Genomic DNA, 20,982 nt, shown 5'->3' with positions numbered 1-20,982 from the left:
CTACCACAGATGGCCAAGCTTCCAAAAAAGCATGACATAGGAATCATGGGAGATTTTAACTATCCAGACATTTGTTGGGAATCTCTCTCAGGTAAAAGTATTGGATATAACAAAATTCTTACCGGCTCTTGCTGACAACTTTATGTCTCAAAGTAGAAGAGAAAACAAGGGGATCTGCTATCTTGGACCTAATTCTTACCAACAGGGAGGAAATGGTGGAGGAAGTAAGGGCGGCTGGGACCTCAGGAGGCAGTGATCATGCTATCCTTGAATTTTGGATAAAAAGGGGAGGAAGACCTGCGAAAACTCAGACCTCAAGGTTGGATTTCAGAAAGGCAGATTTTATTCTCAAAGTGTTTTATTGAAATTTTCAAGTTAACAATACAATCTGCTTTAATAAATCCGCACGCAGGGGGCATCTTAAGGTTGATAAACAGATATCAAATCAAACAATAGAAAATAAAATTTTTTGTAAAAAAAACATAAAAGAGTGAATAATGAATAGGAGTCCACACTGTTTGGTAATGCCCAATGGGTTAGCTTGTTTGTTTGTGTGCAGTCCTTCCCCTTCCTCCATCCACCTCATCTAATTCTACATGTGGCGTGATATGTCCGTCTCCCCATTATTATATAATCCTGTACCTCCTGACCTAATCCGTTCACTACCCCTCTCCGTCCGTAATTTCAGAATGTATTCGGGACGTTTGCTTATCTTCTTTTCTTGAGACGCCAGAGCAAGTCATTCCTTACAGCTCGCCATCTCATGCCTAAGGGGCCTAGCTGCCTGGTATATCTAGATATTCTGCCCAGGGTCTCCAGGTCTTCAGAAAGAGATCCATACTGTCTTCCCTCATGGCCGACAACTTTTCATAAAGTATCATTCTTGATGCTCTTGCAATAATTGGTTCTAGAGAGAGAGTGGGCGTCATCCATTGGGATGCAATATAGATTTTAGTCGCCATACATATCTGTTGCGAAAGTTTCTGTTGTTGATTGTTGAAGCCTAGAGGCTTGTCGGCCAGGAGACAGACAGATGGGGCAAGATGGAACGCCCTACCCAACACCCTGGAGATGAGTCTGGTCACCCCCCTCCAAGGCGTGGCAACCGATGGGCAGGTCCACCATGTGTGGGCTATTGAACCCAGGTTGTCGCAACCCCTAACACAGTTCGGGGAAGTGGATGGAGAGTATTTGTGGATTGTTGTAGGAACTAGGTATGACCTGTGTAAGATTTTTACTGAGGATTCAGCGAGAGTTACTTGATGACTGCCTTTAGCAATGAAGGTGCAACAGTGTTGCCATTGCTGCAGGGGGAGGGAAATGCCGAAATCCAACTCCCAGTGTTGCATGAAGGGGAGTTTGGCTTCTGCGAGGGGTTTGTTCATGTTAGCATAAAGTGACGATATTATACCTGATTGAAGTGGGGCCCATATGCAGGCTCCCTCAAACGGCGTAGGGGTGACGGAGGGGCCAGCGGAACATAGCAGGGAGCGAAGGAAGCTGTGTATTTGTTTCAGTTCAAGCCATAGGCGTTCTGGAACTGAGTATTTATCGATCAGCTGTTGCGGGGATAGGAGTTTACCACACGGCATAAAATGATAGACGAGTGTGAGGTGACTGGTTCTCCACTACTGGTAATTTTCTACTTGTAAGCTTAAAGAGAAAGGCAGATTTTAATGAACTCAGAAAGAGGGTAGAAAGAATCCAATGGCTCAATGTTCTTAAGAACAGAAATATTCAAGAAGGTTGGGAAATACTGCAAAATGAGATTCTCAAAGGTCAATTGTTAACAATCCCTAAAAGAAGGAAGAATGGGAAGCATTTAAAGAAACCAGGATGGATGAACACAGAACTTGCACACATGTTAAAAAATGAAGTAAAATAGGTTTATCAAATGGAAAGAGGGGGGAATATCTAAAGAAGAATATAATGCGGTCTGCAGAAACTGTAGGGCAAGTATCAGAAAAGCTAAAGCGTATAATGAATTGATACTTGCAATAGAGGCCAAAAGCAATAAAAAAGGATTTGGGGCGTAAGTCAAAAGCAAAAGAAAAGTCAAAGATTCTATTGGATGCTTACAAGATAAAAATGGTGAATTGGTTAAGAATGATGTTGAGAAGGCCAAACTTTTAAATTCCTATTTTGTATCTGTTTTCTATCAGAAAGTAGATGGTACATCAACTGATCTTCCCTGTGCTATGGGGGGAATAAAAGAATGCAGGCTATCTATAAGTAAAGAGATGGTGAGTGAACACATAACTAACTTAAATGAATTCAAGTCTCAAGGTCCAGATGACTTACATCCTAGGAAACTAAAAGAAGCAGTGGAGGTAATTGCTGGACCACTTGCCAAAATTCCTGGAGAACAGGAGAAGTCCCAGAAGATTGGAAAAGGGCAAATGTTGTGCCTATCTTCAAAAAAAAAAAAAAAAAAGAAGGTGGATCCAGGAAACTACAGGCCTGTGAGCCTGACTTCTATACCGGGAAAGATCTTTGAACAAATTATTAAACAGCGTGTATGCAAGTACTTGGATAAAAATGGAGTAATTAACCAAAGCCAGCATGAGCTAGGAACAAACAAGTCATGCCATACAAATCTAATTTCCTGCTATGACAGAATCACCGACTGGGTTGATCAGGGAAATGCAGTGGATATAGTATATCTTGACTTTAGTAAAGTATTTGACAAAGTATCTCATACCAGACTTAGACAAAATGACCAAATATGGGATTGACAAGGCAACTGTTAGGTGGATTTACAACTGGCTGAGTGATCGTACTCAAAGAGTGGTCATAAATGGCTGCACATCCAAGTGGAAGCATTTATCAAGTAGAGTACCAGAAGGCTCTATCCCAGACCCATTGTTGTTCAACATTTCTCTAAATGATATGGAGGAGGGAATTGATAAGAAACTGATCAAATTTGCTGACAACACAAAGCTAGGGAGGGATAGCTAACACTAGGGAAGAGAAAGAGAGTATTCAGAAAGATCCAGAAAAGCTTGAACAGTGGGTGGCGACTAACAGGATGGTATTTTACAGGAGAAACGCAAAGTCCTGCATCTGGGCAAGAAAAATGAAAAAAGCGCATACAGAATGGGAGGAATTGGGCTAAGCGGCACATGTGAAAAAGACTTGCGTATACTAGTAGATCATAGACTGAACATGAGTCAACAATGTAATTCAGCAGCCAAAAAGGCAAACACAATTCTGGGATGTATTAAGAGAAGCATAGAGTCTAGATCATATGAGGTCATTATCCCCCTTTACTCTTTCTCAGTCAGACCTCATCTGGAATACTGTGTCCAGTTCTGGGCACCCCACTTAAAAAAAAAAAAACATAGACAAACTGGAGCAACTTCAGAGAAGATTTACCAAGATGGTGAGTGGTCTGTAAATCATGTCCTAGGAGTAACGGTTAAAGGATCTGGGAATGTTTAGCTTGCAAAAAAGAAGGCTGAGTTCAGACTTAATAGCTGTCTACAAATATCTGAAGAGCTGTCACTGTGCAGAGGGATCAGCCCTGTTCTAATTTGCACAAGGAAAGACTAGAAGCAATGGGATGAAACTGAAAGGGAGAAGACACAAATTAAATATTAGAAAAAACTTTCTGACAGTGAGGGTGATCAATGAGTGGAACAGGTTACCACGGGAGGTGGAGAGTTCTCCTTCAATGGAACTGTTCAAACAAAGGCCGGAAAAATATCTGTCTGGGATGATTTAACCCCTTAGTGACGGAGCTTTTTTGCTTTTTTCCATTTTTGTTTTTTCCTACTCCCTTTAAAAAAATCGTAGCTCCTTAATTTATCCATCGACGTCGCTGTATGTGGGCTTGTTGTTTGCGGGATGAGTTGTATTTTTCAATGGCACTATTTATTGTACCATATAATTTACTGAAAAACTTTTTAAAAAATTCTTAGCGGAGAGAAATGGAAAAAAAACGACATTCCACCATCTTTCGGTGCGTCCTGTTTCTACAGCACACAAATTGCAACAAAAACGACCTGATATTTTTATTCTATGGGTCAGTACGATTACTACGATACCAAACTTGTATAGTATTTTTTTTGCTGTAGTACTTTTATTTTTTTTTAAAGATATTTAATTTTTTTCAATTATTTTCTGCGGTCATTTTGTGCACGCGATAACTTTTTTATTTTTCCGTCGACGTAGTTGAGCAAGGGCTCATTTTTTGCGGGATGTCCTGAAGTTTCCGATAGTATCAATTTGGAATACATACGACTTTTTGATCGCTTTTTATTGCGTTTTTTCTGGGAGACAGGGTAACTAAAAAAGTGTATTTCTGGCGTTCTTTATTTTTTTTTTCAGACGACGTTCACCGTGCAGGAAAAATAATGCGCTACTTTGATAGATCGGACTTTTATGGACGGGGCGATATCAAATACATATTTTTATTTTATGATTTTGATTTTTTAATAATGGATATGGCAAAAGGGAGGTGATTTAAACTTTTATAACTTTTTTTTTTTAACAATTAAAAAAACTTTATTGATTATTTTTTTACATTGCTTTGAAGTCCCCCTGGGGGGCTTTAACATGCGATGCTTTGATCGCTCCTGCAGTATGACGGAATGCTATAGCATTACGTCATACTGCTTTTTTACAGGCAGTGTTTCAAGCCACCCTGTGTGGATGGCTTGATAGGCAGTCTGCTAAGGCAGCCCTGGGGCCATTCATTAGGCCCCCGGCTGCCATGACACCTGCACGGCTCCCCCGATCTTACCGCGGGGGGGGGGGGGGGGGCCGTGCGGGACCCCTGAACAGCGTTCGGGGGATTTAAATGCCGCTGTCAGAATTGACAGCGGCATTCAAAGTGTTAATAGCCGCGAACGGCCGAGCGCAGCTATTGCCCGTGGGTGTCAGCTGTAATAAACAGCTGACGCCTGCGCTGTATGGAGGGAGATAGCGGCGCTACCTCCCTCCATACACGTCCTGCAACAGCAGGACGTAGTTTTACAATAGGGCCGTCACTAAGGGGTTAATGAATCCTGCACTGAGCAGGGGGTTGGACCAGATGACCCTGGAGGTCCCTTCCAACTCTACCATTTAATGATTCTATGTGCATACATGAGAGCTTATTCTAAAAAGTCATCTAAAATTGCACATATGCTATAAATACTCTGTCCAGGGTCCTGTCCGAGTCCCCGAAAATGGGATTCAGACAAAACCATAGGGGTTTCATTGTTAAAGGGAGACTGTCATCAGATTTTTACAATGTAATCTATAATAAATCTTTAACAGTACTGCTAATGATATTTCCTTATTGCTAAATTGGTTTTGTAATGCGTGCCTTCGTACCTTTACAAACTGCTTTTGAAGCCTTCCCGCGCTGTATTGAAATGAGTTGAAGAGTGTCAGATTTTTTCTCAGCGCCGCACCAGGCACTCACCTGTTATTAGTTGCCATGCATACGGTTTTCTATTCTTTATTGTAATACCACACAGGCATCATTACAATCCCTGTCCACGCACCTCAGCTCTCGCTTACTAGCTGATACTTCTGTAGTGTACTGCGCATGCACCTTGAAGATCATTACTCCCGTAGACATCTGCAGGAGCGGGCAGGGTTTGCTATGGCACATGCATGGGATTACAATGAAGATAAATCACTATGCATGTCAATTAAGAACAGGTGCATACCTGGTATGGCGCTGAGACAAAAACTAACTCTTTTGAGCTCATTAGAATACAGAACGGAGAAACTTCAAAAGCAGATTGTAAAGGTACCGAGGCATGGAGTGCAAAACCAAATAGCAATAAGAAACTCACATTAGCAGCGCTGTTGAAGTGTTATAGTGGATTGCATTGTAAAAACTTGATGACAGGTTTCCTTTAAAATGAAGACCAATAACTACTCTAAGCAATGTTCCATTCCTTTCCAACATTTGTGACTGACAGCAAAGGGAAGTCAACTACACTATTCCACAAATCCTGCAGAGGAATGGAACCCTGCTCAAACAGAGACCTTATGGTTTTCATTTGGACAATGAAAGCCTATGATTCCATCCTGGGGTTCAGCCTGTATTTAAAAAAATAGCCATTGTTTATGTATTACATAATAAAGCAATATTTGGGAGGAAAAATGCAATTTTTAAAATGACATTTTTTATTTTTTTTACTTTTTTTGTCCTACTAGGGCATTTGACCATGCAGTCATTTGTATAATACACTTAATTACTTCTGTATTGCAGTGCATCATACAGTTCCTATCAGTTTTTTAATGACACGCAGCCTATTAGACTTTTCTACTTATTAAGCTAATTTAAAAATATTCCCTAATGTAATAACTTCTAGACCTGCACAACTTACATGGTATGTCCAGAACAAACACTCCAACGTCTTCTATCACCCTATTTCCTCAGATTGTAAACTTTGAGGGGGCTTTAACTCCTATAGTGCGAATTACCAATTTAAAACTGTATGTAAAGTCCAATTTTTTCAGTGCAAACACCCTTTGATTTGTTAAGTTCTGCAAAATATGTTGTTCCTAAAAAAATATATATTATCATATAAAGGATATAAGGGTTGGAAATATATATATACAATTTATGGGTATAATATATTTTTTCTAGCTAAATTTTTAGCATTTATTATGTATCGGTCACCTTATTGTTCAGCTGACCAACTGGAGAATTGAGGAGGCAGAGAGACAAAGACGTTCTTTTTGAAACAAACATATACAATATAAACCATAGTTGGGTTTCCTGGTGATAAGTCCCTTCACGGGCTGTTTAGAAGTAAAACCTTAGATTAATGTAGGTGCTGCACAGGGTATATGCTTCAGTGATTTAAATCTAAATATTGTCGACAACCAGAAATTAAGGCCAATTTAGTACAATCTGTAAACACTTGTGCTGCCCAGAATCATTGTACAGATATTCTCCTCTACTACATATAAGAAAAGACCATCACTCACCATTTTCTTGTGCAAATCGAGAAGCTTCCAAAAATGTAACTTCACGGTCAGCATCTAAATCTTTCTTGTTCCCACAAAGAATTATTACAATGTTTTGACTAGCCAGCATTCGAGCATCTGTTAGCCAGTTGGTGAGGGCATTGTACGTTTCACGACTGTATTTGGAAAAAGAAATTTTTTTTTAAAGCTGAAATGAGATTAAAAGGGGTTCTCTAAACTCGAATGATACAAATGTCTGATATGTTTCAAAACTCCAGAGAAATTTATTGAGACTAAAGTCAATGAGTTGAATAAGAGAGCGCACACACACAGCCTTCTGAAAAGATCCACACTGTGTGCAGGCGCTACCTTTTCTAGGGACACAAAGCTAAAACAGGGGACCTGGTGGGAACAAAATGCAGTTCCCGGTCCCCTCACCTTTGAGCCCAATAATGTAGATACAAGTGCTCAAATGAGATGACAGAGGCCCCTCAAAACCATTTCGCAGAACAGACGTTCAAATGAATGGATCCTATTTCCGTCCAACAGAAAAACGTTTGTATGAATGTACCCTAAAACTAATTTTAAAAAATCCCTATGTGCCTAAAAAAGTACCAATAAAAACTACAGCCTGTCACATAAAAAACAAGCCCTTATACGGCCAAGTCGACAGAGGCTGGATCAGGGGTTGTCCCACGATGGCAAGTGGAGTTAAGCACTTCTGTATGGCCATATTAATGCACTTTGTAATATACATCGTGCATTAAATATTGGCCATACAGAAGTTATACACTTACCCCCTCCGATGCTGGCGTCCCCGTCTCCATGGCGCCGACCAAAGCCGCCTTCTCCCTGGATTAGACGCGCTTGCGCAGTCTGCCCTCTTCTGTCCGGCATGCTCGCGCCGCAGAGGTCTTCTGCGCATGCGCAGAAGACCTGCGCGGCGCAAGCACGCCGGAGCGCCCCTTCAGCGCAAGCGCGTCTAATCCAGCGAGAAGGCGGCTTTGGTCGGCGCCATGGAGACGGGCACGCCAACACCGGAGGGGGTAAGTGTATAACTTCTGTATGGCCAATATTTAATGCACGATGTATATTACAAAGTGCATTAATATGGCCATACAGAAGTGCTTAACCCCACTTGCCATCGCAGGACAACCCCTTTAATAACTGGGTACAACCACTTTAAGAGCACATAAATACACCCGTTAAATGCTCGTGTGAAAGTGGTCTTAAAAGCCAGTGGGTGCAAAACAGATTATACACATTACCTTGTGATGTCATAAACAAGTAAAGCACCAGCAGCTCCTCTGTAATAGCTGCGTGTAACAGACCTATTAAAGGAGACACAGAATTTAGGATACAGAAATAGGTTTAATGTTAACAGCATGCGTGCATTATTAAAGAAAAAAAATTACTACATTACAATTACAAATTTTCATAAAAGTCCGGGTACCATTTGTTAAGAATGCATCCATTTTTGCAAAATTGTTGTAAATCTTTTTTTATTATGTTCTTCAGTTAATCAAACTTTGTATTTTCTTAAACTATAATTATTCCTCTATAGAACACAAGTTCCAAAATTCAAACAATATTATTTATAGAAATGTTACACAAGTTCTTCCACAACATCTGGGAACTATAATAATAGCCTGACTGTTTTCAGATTGGTTAATAAAGCTTATTAAATTTGATCTGATCAAGCCAGGCGAAGTATACAGTACAACATACCTTTAGGTGGCAGTCACAAAACATTTCCATAAAAATTATGAACATTATAAAAATTGCATAAAGGGAGAATATCAATATGTGATTTTCAAAACATTAGATACACCCTGCCGACAATTCAAGGTACCGTTTCAAAAAATACAAAAACACACTAAATTACTGTTGGGAAGAAAATAGGCCGCTTGTGAAAATTTTCTGTTCAAGACAAAAACAGAAGAGCGTTGCACAGAACTGTCACGAAGAATCAGTTAGTGTCAGTTGCTGCAATTTCAATGGAGTGGAATTCCATTAGTAACATCCAATGAAATAATGCCATAAACCTAGCCTGCATAAGCTACTACAAGGCAAAGGAAAAAATACTTGTTATAACCCTGCAAAAACTAAATATCTGGTGTGGGCTAAGGAACACCAAAACTGGGGGCCTCATTAGTGGAATTCGATAATATGGAGTGACAAGTGAAGGTTCAAGCTCTGCATTGTTGATGAACAGAAACAAGTGATCCAAACTTCTGAAGAAGCGTTTCAACCAGAGTTCCCAACTCGGACAGTGACTTTCCAGCTTCTGTAATGGTGTGGAAATTCATGTCAGCTAAAAGGAGTTGGCAGTATGCACTTGATAGTAAATACTATCAATGCTTCTGTGTACATAAATATTTGGGCTGAACATTTTTTGCACTCTATTCTGAAATGATGGATGAAACTAATGATGGAGAATTTACCTTCCAACAAAATGCAGCGCTCTGTCATACATCCAAGTCGACTAAATCCTAGTTTGGCTTAAAATGAAATCCCACACTTCTCTGGCCGGCAAGAAGCCCAGATTTGTTGCCAACTAATCCTTTATGAGAAAATATGAAGCAAAAGCTGCACAAAAATACATTCTGCACCAAGGAAGGGTTACAGATGAGTCAGCAAATTTGGGATTTGATCACCCCATTAGGTGTGCCAAGCAACCAGTAAACTTAAAGCCCTCTCAACTAGAAGACATCATTCTACATAAGGCTGCCTGTACACGGGTGTTTTTGCATTACGTTCCCCGCAGCGACAATTTGGCAGTGGGGAAAAAAATACACGCTTTCCATAGCGTTGCTATGGAAAGAGCAGCTTCCCTGTCCACGAGGAAGGAACCATAGTGATTCTCCGCTCGCAGCCAGCAAATCACAACATGCTGCGAATTGCCGTGATTCTCCACGGTCAGCCTATCTGTCAGATAGGCTGATCACGGAGATCCGTCTGCTGGCTCCTGCTGCCCGGCGGCAGCTGCCGCAGCGGCGATCCACAGTGGCTTATCACAACGCCCATGGACAGGCAGCCTAAGGGGAATCTAATAGTTTGGAGAAAAAAAACAACATTTTATTCGTTTTTGCTGGACTAGCTGGCTATATTGATATCTGCTCTGAGAGTGGGACTATTCTGAAAACAGGCTGTGCTTTACAGGGAATCTGTCAGCCACTGGTGTAACTATAGGGGATGCAGGGGATGCGGTTGCACCCGGGCCCAGGAGCCTTAGGGGGCCCATAAGGCCTCTATTCTCCATGTAGGTAGCCCAGTACTATGAATAAAGCATTATAGTTGGGGACCCTGTTACAGGTTTTGCATTGAGGGCCAGAAGCTTCAAGTTACGCCTCTGCTGTCAGCATATTTTTGCAGCTCTCTTGAAGCAACACAATGTAGTGATAGGCACACCGATCACTGCGATACGTCTGCTACGTTTACCTGTGCAGGAGTTTGGAAAAACTTGCTTTTTAGAAGTAGCAGCCAAATACGCAGGACAAAAAGGATTTTGTCCTCAATATTAACTTAGTAACGGCTGCAAGGCAGAAAAAAAAAAAGACACGGCCATCCACTTCAGCCTATTACCCCCCAATGTTAAGAAAGAGAAATGGCAAAAATCCCTAATGAGGTAGTAGCCAAATTGCCTAATTTTTTTTTTGCAGGGGGCGGGGGGGGGGGGGGGGGGGGGGAATTCTTCCCGACTCCAATCTGGCAATCGGAATAATCACTGACCCTTCTGAATTCTGAAGTAATCAGTGACTATAATTTAACATGTAATCCTCAAAAAAAAGTCCAGACCCCTCTACACCCTTTAGTGACCAAGCCTGTTTGCGCATTAATGACCAGATCAAATATTGGAAATCTGACATGTGTCAATTTAACATAGCATAACTCTGTAAGGGGTAATGCCCACAGACAGAGTTCTGCCACATTTTTTACGTGGCGGAAATCTGCGGCTTTATCCCGCAGCTATTAGATTTTATTGAACCTAATAGCTCAATGTTCACGCTGCAGAATTCCGCAGCATGAAAGAAATCACGGCATGCTTTAATTGCCGCGGAAAACCGCGTGGACGGCTTCCATTGACTCCGTCACGCGATACTTCCGCTGTGAGCACAGTGGAAGTATCGCGTGATTACGTGTTACCGCCCACCGCGTCATCGCCCACTGCTGGCACGTCAGAGACAGTACGCAGTGTCATCTCCCGAGAGATGAGTATGCAGTGTTTTGGGGGGGGAGGGTTTGGGGGGGGGGGGGGGTAGAGCCGTGTCCGCATCCGCAGCGATATTCCGCTGGCGGAGTCCGCCTCGGCCGTGGGCATGAGGCCTTAGGCCTCATGTCCACGGGGAAAATCAGGCCCGCTCCGGATTCTCCATGGAGAATCCGTAGCGGGTCCCTCCTGCCCCGCGGACATGAGGACTGAAAATAAGAATAAATGAGAATAAACTCACCTCCCATCCGCTCCGTTTCTTCTCTTCGCCACGGCGTCATCTTCTCTGCGTCGCGGCCGGATCTTCTTTCTTCGGCTCGGCGGATGCGCATGATGACGTCGTTGACGTGCCCCGCGCATGCGCCGTCCCGAAGAAAAAAGATCCGGCCGCGACGGAGAGAAGATGGCGCCGCGGCGAAGAGAAGAAACGGAGCGTGTGAGTAATCCCGATTTTTGTTTCCCGCGGATCCGGACGGCTTCCATAGGCTTCAATAGAAGCCCGCGGGAGACCCGCATGAAAATGGAGCATGGTCCAGATTTTTTCATGCTCCATTTTTTTTAAAATCCCTTTTATTGACGATCCGCGGGTATTTATCTACCCCGCGGGTGGTCAATGCATCCCTATGGGGTGCGGATCCGCGGGCAGGAGAAGAGTTAAAATCCGCTGCGGATTTTAATTCTTATTTTGCCCGTGGACATGAGCCCTAAAGGTTTTGCATAACCAAGTAATTCTGATATTGCTTTTTTCAACATACATTGTATAAAAATAGACCCAAAGAATTTGTGGATCTTTAACCCCTTCCCACTGTGGGTAGCAGCATTGGGGTATGTATGAAAAGGAATCGCAGAGCGACCCCTCTTCTTACAGCGCGGGCGCCAGCTGTTTATTACAGCTGACACCGGGCAGCAATGTCTGCAATCAGCTGCGTGGCTGATTGGCACCATTAACAGTTTAAATGCCGCTGTCAATTCTGAAAGCAGCATTTAAATCCCCCGAACGAGGGAGCCGTGCGGAGTGTCATGGCAGCTGGGGGCTTTCTGAAAGGCCCCAGAGCTGTCTTAGCAGACTGCCTATCAAGCCATTACCGTGGGTGCCCGATTGCACTTTGATGTAATGCTATGGCATAACAGCATACCGCAGGAGCGTTCAAAGCATTGCTAGTTGTTCTCCCCTGTGGGGACTAAAATAAAATTAAAAAAGGACACATCAAAACTATAATGTTTTACTAAATATTAAAAAAAATAAATAAATAAAAACATGCTCAGTGCAGGATTCACTAAATCATCCAAGACAGATATTTGTCCAGCCTTTGTTTGAACACTTCCATTGAAGGAGAACTCACCACCTCCCATGGTAACCTGTTCCACTCATTGATCACCCTCACTGTCAGAAATTTTTTTTTAATATCTAATTTGTGTCTCCTCCCTTTCAGTTTCATCCCATTGATTCTAGTCTTTCCTTGTGCAAATGAGAATAGGGCTGATTCCTCTGCACTGTGATAGCCCTTCAGATATTTGTAGACAGATATTAACCCCTTCCCGCTCCAGGGCGTAAGTTTACATCCTGGGAACAGGATACTTCCCGCAACAGGGCGTAAACTTACATCCTGGGGATAGCGCGAGATCACATATGATCCCGCGCTATCCTGCAGCGGGAGCCGGCTGTCAGTCACAGGCGTCCCGCTGCAACAGCGGGGGGTGCATCAGAGATGCGCCCCCTCTGTTAAACCCTTCCCTGCCGTGATCTAAGTAAATCGCGGCAGGTAAAGAGTTCACAGAGGGAACGCGCTCCCTCTGTGTCTTCCGCCTGCTCTCGCGAGAGCCCGGCCTGTCGCCATGGCAACAGGATGCCAGACACTGGCGTCCTGTGTTGCCAGTGCCTAAGATCGCTGTATAAGCGATAAGGCATGGCAGGGCAGTAGCCCTGCCATGCCTTATCACAGCGATCATCAGGGCTGTGGTGAAAGTCCCCCAGAGGGACACACATGTTGTAAAAAAAAAAAAAAAAGATTAAAAAATGAATAAAAAAAAAAAAGTTTAAAAAACCCTTTTTTATGCTTTTTCTCAGATTAGCATAAAAAAGGTTAAAAAAAATTAAAACCCCACATAATTGGTATTGTCGCGTCCGTAACGACGCATACAATAAGTTGCACATGCTTTTGACTGTGCACGGTAAAAAAGCGTTAAAAAAAACGCTAAAAAACTGAGACAAAATGCTAATTTTTAGCATTTTGCCTCACTAAAAACACAATAAAAGTGATCAAAAAAGCCGTATGAATCCCAAAATGGTACCAATAAAAACTACAGCTTGTCTCGCAAAAAATAAGCCCTCACAGAGCTCTGTACATCAAAAAATAAAAAAGTTACAGGACTTTCAATGCAGCGATTTAGGAAAAAAAAAAAGATTTCCAAAAATATTGCAGAAAAGTGGAAAAACCTAAAAAAAATGTAAGAATTTTGGTATCGTTGTAACCGTACCGACCCGCAGAAAAAATGGAATGTCTTATTTATGCTGCATGATTAATGCTGTAAAAAAAATCTATGGCAGAATTGATGCGTTTTCTCTCCCTGCTATGATAAAAAAATAAATAAAAGTTTTACAATATAGTCAATGTACCCAAAAATGACGCCGATAAAACTACAGTTCGCCGCGCAAAAAACAAGCCCTTACACAGCCGCGTCGACAGAAAAATAAAAAAGTTATGACTTTTGATAAATGGAGAAGAAAATCCGCCAAAAATCATTGCGTCCTAAAGCCCAAAATAGGCCATGTCATTAAGGGGTTAAGTCTCCTCTCAGCCTTCTTTTTTGCAAGCTAAACATTCCCAGATGCTTTAACCGTTCCTCATAGGACATGATTTGCAGACCGCTCACCATCTTGGTAACTCTTCTCTGAAGTTGCTCCAGTTTGTTCAGAGAAGTGTAACCAAGATGGTGAGCGGTCTGCAAATCATATCCTATGAGAAACGGTTAAAGGATCTGGGAATGTTCAGCTTGCAAAAAAGAAGGCTGAGCAATAAAGATAGTAGTCGGAAGTGCCAGTTAGGTATTATCTTACATGATACACACAAGTACTTGTTTTTAACCAAATGTGATTGTTTCATGTGTCATGTTATTCTGATGAGACTTAGGCTGCCTGTCCATGGGCGGGTTTGCACTGCATTCCCCGCAGCGATATTCCGGCCGCGGGGAACGCAATGCACGCTTTCCATAGCGTTGCTATGGAAAGCGCAGCCCGTCTGTCCACGAGCGGAGAATCATTGCGATTCTCCGATCGTGGCCGTCAATTCACAGCATGCTGCCACGATTCTCCGCGGTCAGCCTATCTGTTAGATAGGATGACCGCGGAGATCAGTCTGCCGGCTCCTGCTCTCGGCCGGCGGCTCCTGCAGCGGAGATCCGCAGCGGGATACCGCAACACCCGTGGACAGGCAGCCTTAAAAGCGGTCTACAAATATCTGACAGTGCGGAGGGATCAGTCCTATTCTCATTTGCACAAGGAAAGACTAGAAGCAATGGGATGAAACTGAAGAGGAGGAGACACAGATTAGATATTAGAAAAAACTTTGACAGTGAGGGTGATCAATGAGTGGAGCAGGTTACCACGGGAGGTGGTGAGTTCTCCTTTAATGGAAATGTTCAAACAAAGCTGGACATATATCTGTCTGGGATGATTAAGGCCTCATGTCCACGTGAAAAATCAGATCGGCTGCGAATTTGTAACGCGGATTTGGGTTGCGGTTTGCAGTGCGGATGCACTGTAATTGTCTTTTATTTTTCATGCGGGAGATCAATAGAGCTATGTGCTCTATGAGCTCCCGCATGCGTGATCCGCACTAACGCCTCATGTCCACTAGAAAAATACAATCAGCGCAGAATCTGGCGCAGATTTCCGCGGCAGATTCCATGCGGATTTGCTTTAAATGGTACTTTTTTTGCCTACAGATATCCGCACACATTGCTATCAATGTGATAGCAATGTTGCCGATCCTTGGCAAAATGGAGCATGCCGCGTTTTTTCTCCCACGAGTGAAAAACGCAGTTCTTTTAAAATGCCATCCATGGGTGCAAAAATCAATTTAATGGACCCGCGGATGGCCAATGATTCCATTTACCCAGTGGACATGAGGCCTAAAATGGAGCATTTTCTTTCATGCTCCAGAAATTTTTTAATTACCATCCGCGGGTATTTATCTACCCGCGGGTGTCCAGTGCATCCCTATGCGGCGCGGATCCGCGTGCGGGAAAAACGCTGCGGCTTTTAATTCTTATTTTACCCGTGGACATGAGGCCTTAGTGAATCCTGTACTAAGCAGAGGGTTGGACCCCACGCCCCTGGAGGTCCCTTCCAACTCTACCATTCTATGATTCTACTTAAATTTTTTTTTTATGATGATATTTAACTTTTTAAAATAATTTTCTGACGGCAATAACTTTTTTATTTTTCCATCGACAGTTGTGCGAGGGCTCATTTTATGCGGGATGTCCAGTAGTTTCCGTTGGTACCATATTTTAATACAGTGGTGCCTTGACATACGAGTTTAATCTGTTTCGAGACGGAGCTTGTAAAGCATGTATGGGAAAGCACTTTTCCCCATTGAAATGCCATTAATGCGTTCCAATGCATATCAATGGGGAAACTAACTACATGTAGAAAAAAAAAAATCAATTCTCACCTCCCGCTGGCGTTCTGCGATGATCTGCTGCGCTGCTGCAGGCTGTCATTCTCTCCTCTACGCCTACAGAGCATTGCTTTCTGGATGCGGGTCTTGAATGCCCCGCCTCCAGCAAGCTAATGCTCTGATTGGTTAACTCAGCGCTGTGTCAGCCAATGAAAGCCAGCCCTGCATTAACCAATCACAGCCATTTAAGGGGACGCCTTATGTGGGAGATCGCGGCACCTCAGTAAGCTTACGAAGCTTCACAGAGCGCCACTTTTTTCACCCCATCCCTGCCACTGAGATCAAGAAATCCCCCCCCCCCCAAATAAGTGTCAGATTTCCAGTAAGCATGGGAGAAGGGATACCCGGTCAGGGGATTTAAATTGACAGTGGCATTTAAAAAGTTAACAGCTGTGATCAGCCACGCGGCTTATCAGAGCTGTTGTGGGTGCCCCGCAATCTCCCTCCATACATACCCCACAGCTGCAGGACGTAACTGTACGTCCTGTAGTTTTAAAGGGGTTAATATATTCATTGTTGGTGTCATGAGTATTTTGACTCCACAGTTTTCTTCAGGAGTTAATGCAATTTAGAGGAGAAAAAAAATAAAATTTCATATTTTTGCAAATGTGTCATTTTAAAGAGCTTGAACATGAAAATGAGGATTTGCACCCCAAAATGGATACCCGTGTTTGTCCTGTGTTCAGAAACATACCCATTGCGGCCATAATTTTATGTCTGTATGAACAATGGAGCCTAAAACAAAAGAAGCAGTCAGTGGCTTTCAGAACAGAAATTTTGCTTGAAGGTCTTTTAGGCCCCATTGAACAGTTGTAGAGCCCTTGAGCTTCCAAAACTATAGAGCACCCCCCACAAATGACCCCATTTTGAAAACTGGACCCCTTAACGAATTCACATTTTTTGAATGACTAAGCAAAGCACAGAAAAAATACGATTTTCATTTTTCGGGTAATCGTGTCATTAGTTTTTTTGTACAAGGCACATATATATGAAGACTTGCACTCCAAAGTGGATACCGCTGTTTGCCCTGTGTTCAGAAACCTACCCATTGTAACCCCAATCTACCTATAGGACACATGGCTAGGCCTATAATGGAGGGAACAACCTTTGGCTTTAAGGGCACAATTGACTAAATTCCAGGCCGCATTGCACATTGGTATTATTGTACCTTGAGGTCACGAGGAAGTAGTGCTGGAGAGAGCACTGACAGCCCGGTGACGCCCCCAGTACCTCAGTGGCTGGACAGATGTCTCCCCTGCAGGTCCTGGAAGGTGAGTATAATTCTCCCCTCTGCTCCCTGCCAAGAGTTGTCCTCCCCGCTGCTGCTGTCACTCTGACATCAGTCTTAAAGGCTCCCTGGGGCGGTCCACATGTTAAGCTCCCCGATGCTGCTTGAAATTTCCCTGCCTCCCCGCTCAATATGTTACCTCCCTGCTGCAGTTCTGTGTTAGCCGTCCGCTCTCGACTGCTGATGTTCCTCGTTGCTGCTGCTCATCCCGGCTGTCCTCGCTGCTGTTGCTGATCGACGGGGTAGGTGTCCGGACCGGCCGCGGCCGGACATGGAGTGTGTGCTCACCCAGCGGCGCCAGGAAAGTGCCGTTGGGCCCTTGCCACCTGTTTCTGCCGGCTGCTGCAACACACATCTATATCATGTTGATGCAGCAGTGGCACGACAGTGCAGTCCGGCAGTTTCTCGGTGCTGCAGCTCCCCGCTCTCCATCTCCCTTCTGTCCCGAGGCAGCGGTTGGCCAGGCCACAAGCAAGAGGAACGGCAGGTACTTATTTCAGCATCGTGTAGCATCAAAGTGTTTAGGGATTTTTGCGCGCCCAGGATGGTTAGGGTTAATTTTGCAGTGAGGATTACATTATTCACAGTAAATGCCACTGGAAAATAAGCCCTAACCTTAACCATCCACGGCCCAGTATAAATCTCTAAACACTGTGCAGTTAGGACCTTATTGATGTCAGCCTATGGGGAGCTTGGGGGGGGGGGGCAGGGGCATTCCTGTCCAACCCCTAGGTTCCTGGTGGCGTCAAGATACAATAATACCTTGCACATTGTAGAGCCATCAAACTGACAAAACGATGGAACACCCCACACAAGAGACCCCATTTTGAGAACTCGACCTCATGAATTCATCTAGGAGTGTACTGAGCATTCTGACCCCCCCCCAATTTTTTGCAAAAAACTATTGAAAAGCATTTGAAAAATAAATAAAATTGTTTTTATTTTTATAAATGCCACTTTCATGACTGTTTTAGGTGTTCAAAACAAAGAAAAGGAAAAGGCACCCCAAATTTTATAGTACTAGTTCATCCGTGTTCAGCAATACCCACAGTTAAGCCCCAATCTACTTATAGGACACATGGCTAGGGCTATAATGGAGGGAACACCCATTGGATTTCAGGGCACAACTGAATAAATTCCAGGCCCCATTGCACACTTGTGCAGAAAAAAAAAATTGACTCCCTAAAAAGTATTCCACCACCCACCCCCGGGGGGTAATTACGGAGGCCTGGTTGGGATGGGCACATGGGGCAATAAAACCGGGTATCCCTCCTCCTCCCATGCTTACTGCAAACCTGCCACTTTTTTTGGGGGGGGGGGGGAGGTATTTATTTTACCTCAGTGGCAGGGATGGAGTGAAAAAAGGTGCTCAATAAGCTGCTCCTGGAATTGCAGGAAAGTGAGTGTTCCCGGAGACTTCTTGTAAATTATGTAGGGATTACAGGTAGCGATCTGAAGGACTTCGAGCCTGCAGAAGACGCCAGCTGTGAGCCCAGCCGTAGCCCTGCGTATGGCTGCGTAATGTACTGTGCATAACTGAGTATTTACTTTAGGTCACCTGGATAAGCAGAAGAGATTGATAGACTCTTTTTACATCAGATGGCCAAGCTCTCAAAAAGGATGACGTAGTGATCATGGGAGATTTTAACTATCCAGACACTTGTTGGGAATCTCTCTCAGGTAAAAGTAATGGATCCAACAAATTCTTAGCTGCTCTTGCTGCCAACTATCTTCCAAAAGGTCGAAGAGAAAACAAGGGGATCTGCTATGTTGGACCTAATTCTTACCAACAGGAAGGAAATGGTTGAGGAAGTTAGGGTTGCTGGGAGCTCAGGAGGCAGCGATCATGCTATCCTTGAATTTTGGATAAAAAGGGGAGGAAGACCTGAGAAAACTCAGACCTCAAGGTTGGATTTTAGAAAGGCAGCTTTCAATAAACTCAGAAAAAGGGTAGGAAAAATCCAATGGCTGGATGTTCTTAAGGACAGAAACGTCCAAGAAGGTTGGGAAATATTGCGAAATGAGATTCTCAAAGCACAATCATTATCAATCCCTAAGAGAAAAAAGAATGAGAAGCATTTAAAGAAACCAGGATGGATGAACACAGAGATTCAAGCTTCAGAGCATGGTAGTTCTGTAGAAATTGTTTGGTAAGAATAAAAGGAGAGAACAGAAATGACACCATTGTAGGCATTTACTATATAGGCCACCTCGACAATCAGAAGATATTGATGAACTCTTTCTACACCAGATAGCCAAGCTCTCAAAAAAGCATGACATAGTGATCATGAGAGATTTTAACTATCCAGACATTTGTTGGGAATCTCTCTCAGGTAAAAGTAATGGATCCAACAAATTCTTATCCGCTCTTGCTGACAACTTTATGTTCCAAAAAGTAGAAGAAAAAACAAGGGGATCTGCTATCTTGGACCTAATTCTTAACAACAGGGAGGAAATGGTGGAGGAAGTAAAGGTGACTGGGAGGCGGTGATCATGCTATCCTTGAATTCTGGATAAAAAGGGGAGGAAAACCTGAGAAAACTCAGACCTCCAGGTTGGATTTTAGAAAGGCAGATTTTAATGAACTCAGAAAGAGGGTAGGAAGAATCCAATTACTCGATGTTCTTAAGAAGAGAAATATCCAAGAAGTTTGGGAAATACAGCAAAATGAGATTCTAAAACACAATCGTTAACAATCCCTAAAAGAAGGAAAAATGGGAAGCATTTAAAGAAACCAGGATGGATGAACACAGACCTTGCACACATGTAAAAACAAAGAAAAATATGTTTATCAAATGGAAAGAGAGGGGAATATCTAAAGAAGAATATAATGCGGTCTGCAGAAACTGTAGGGCAAGTGTCAGAAAAGCTAATAATGAATTGAGGCTTGCAACAGAGGCCAAAAGCAATAAAAAAGGATTTGGGGGGTATGTCAAAAGCCATAGAAAAGTCAAAGATGCTATTGGAGACTTACAAGATGAAAATAGTGAATTGGTTAAGAATGATGTTGAGAAGGCCGAACATTTAAATTCCTATTTTGTATCTGTTTTCTCTCAGAAAGTAGATGGAACATCAACTGATCTTCCCTGTGCTACTGGGGAGAATAAAAGAATGCAGGCTATCTATAAGTAGAAATGGTAAGGGAAGAGGTAGCGAACTTAAATGAATTCAAGTCTCAAGGTCCACATGAATTGCTAAACCACTCGCCATAACCTTTGAAAATTCCTGGAGAACAGGAAGAAGTCCATCTTCAAAAAAGGGAAGAAGGCAGATCCCGGAAATAACAGGCCTGTGAGCCTGACTTCCATAACGCGAAAGATCTTTGATCAAATTATTAACCCTTTGCAATCCAATTTGTTGTATCCTGGTTTTCCTAGGGGGCTTACTCTTTTTCTGCTGTTGTACAACGGCGCTATCTGCTGGCTAAAGCCAGTACTGCATGAGGTGACACGTTGGATAGGCTCCGACAGCAGAGAGGCTGGCAACATACAATGAGAGAACCCTGACGGACGTCTTCCAACATCGGAGCTGTATAGCCTTAAATCATAATGTCTTCAGAGGTCAGACAGTGGATTGGAAAGGGTTAAACAGCATGTATGCAAGTACTTGAATGGAATTGGAGTAATTAGCCAGAGCCAGCATAGGTTTGTAACAAACATGTCATACCAGACGAATTTTATTTCCTTCAATGCAGTATCGCCGACTGGGTTGATCAGGAAAATGCTGTGGATAGAATACATCTTGACCTTAGTAAAGCATTTGACAAAGTATCTCATACTATACTTATTGAAAAAATGACCTAATTATGGGATTGACAAGCCAACTGTTAGGTAGATTCACAACTGGCTGAGTGATCGTACTCAAAGAGTGGTCATAAATGCAAGTGG

General features: G+C 43.0%; 1 protein-coding gene across 1 annotated transcript in view; it reads right to left on the bottom strand.

Annotated features, from left to right (window-relative positions):
• RAB4A (RAB4A, member RAS oncogene family) overlaps positions 1 to 20,982 on the bottom strand; it is a 134,621-nt gene that overhangs the window by 50,146 nt on the left and 63,493 nt on the right. Inside the window, exons 4-5 of the mRNA XM_066596018.1 lie at positions 8,184 to 8,246; positions 6,937 to 7,091 (exon numbers count right to left, since the gene is read on the bottom strand). Of these exons, the coding sequence (XP_066452115.1) occupies positions 6,937 to 7,091; positions 8,184 to 8,246 (218 nt within the window). The remainder of the gene's footprint in view (positions 1 to 6,936; positions 7,092 to 8,183; positions 8,247 to 20,982) is intronic.

This window comes from Eleutherodactylus coqui, chromosome 3 (assembly GCF_035609145.1).
Source record: "Eleutherodactylus coqui strain aEleCoq1 chromosome 3, aEleCoq1.hap1, whole genome shotgun sequence".
Lineage (NCBI taxonomy): Eukaryota > Metazoa > Chordata > Amphibia > Anura > Eleutherodactylidae > Eleutherodactylus > Eleutherodactylus coqui.
The sequence above is the reverse complement of the archived record's forward strand: the minus strand, read 5'-3'. Positions and strand labels throughout refer to the sequence as shown.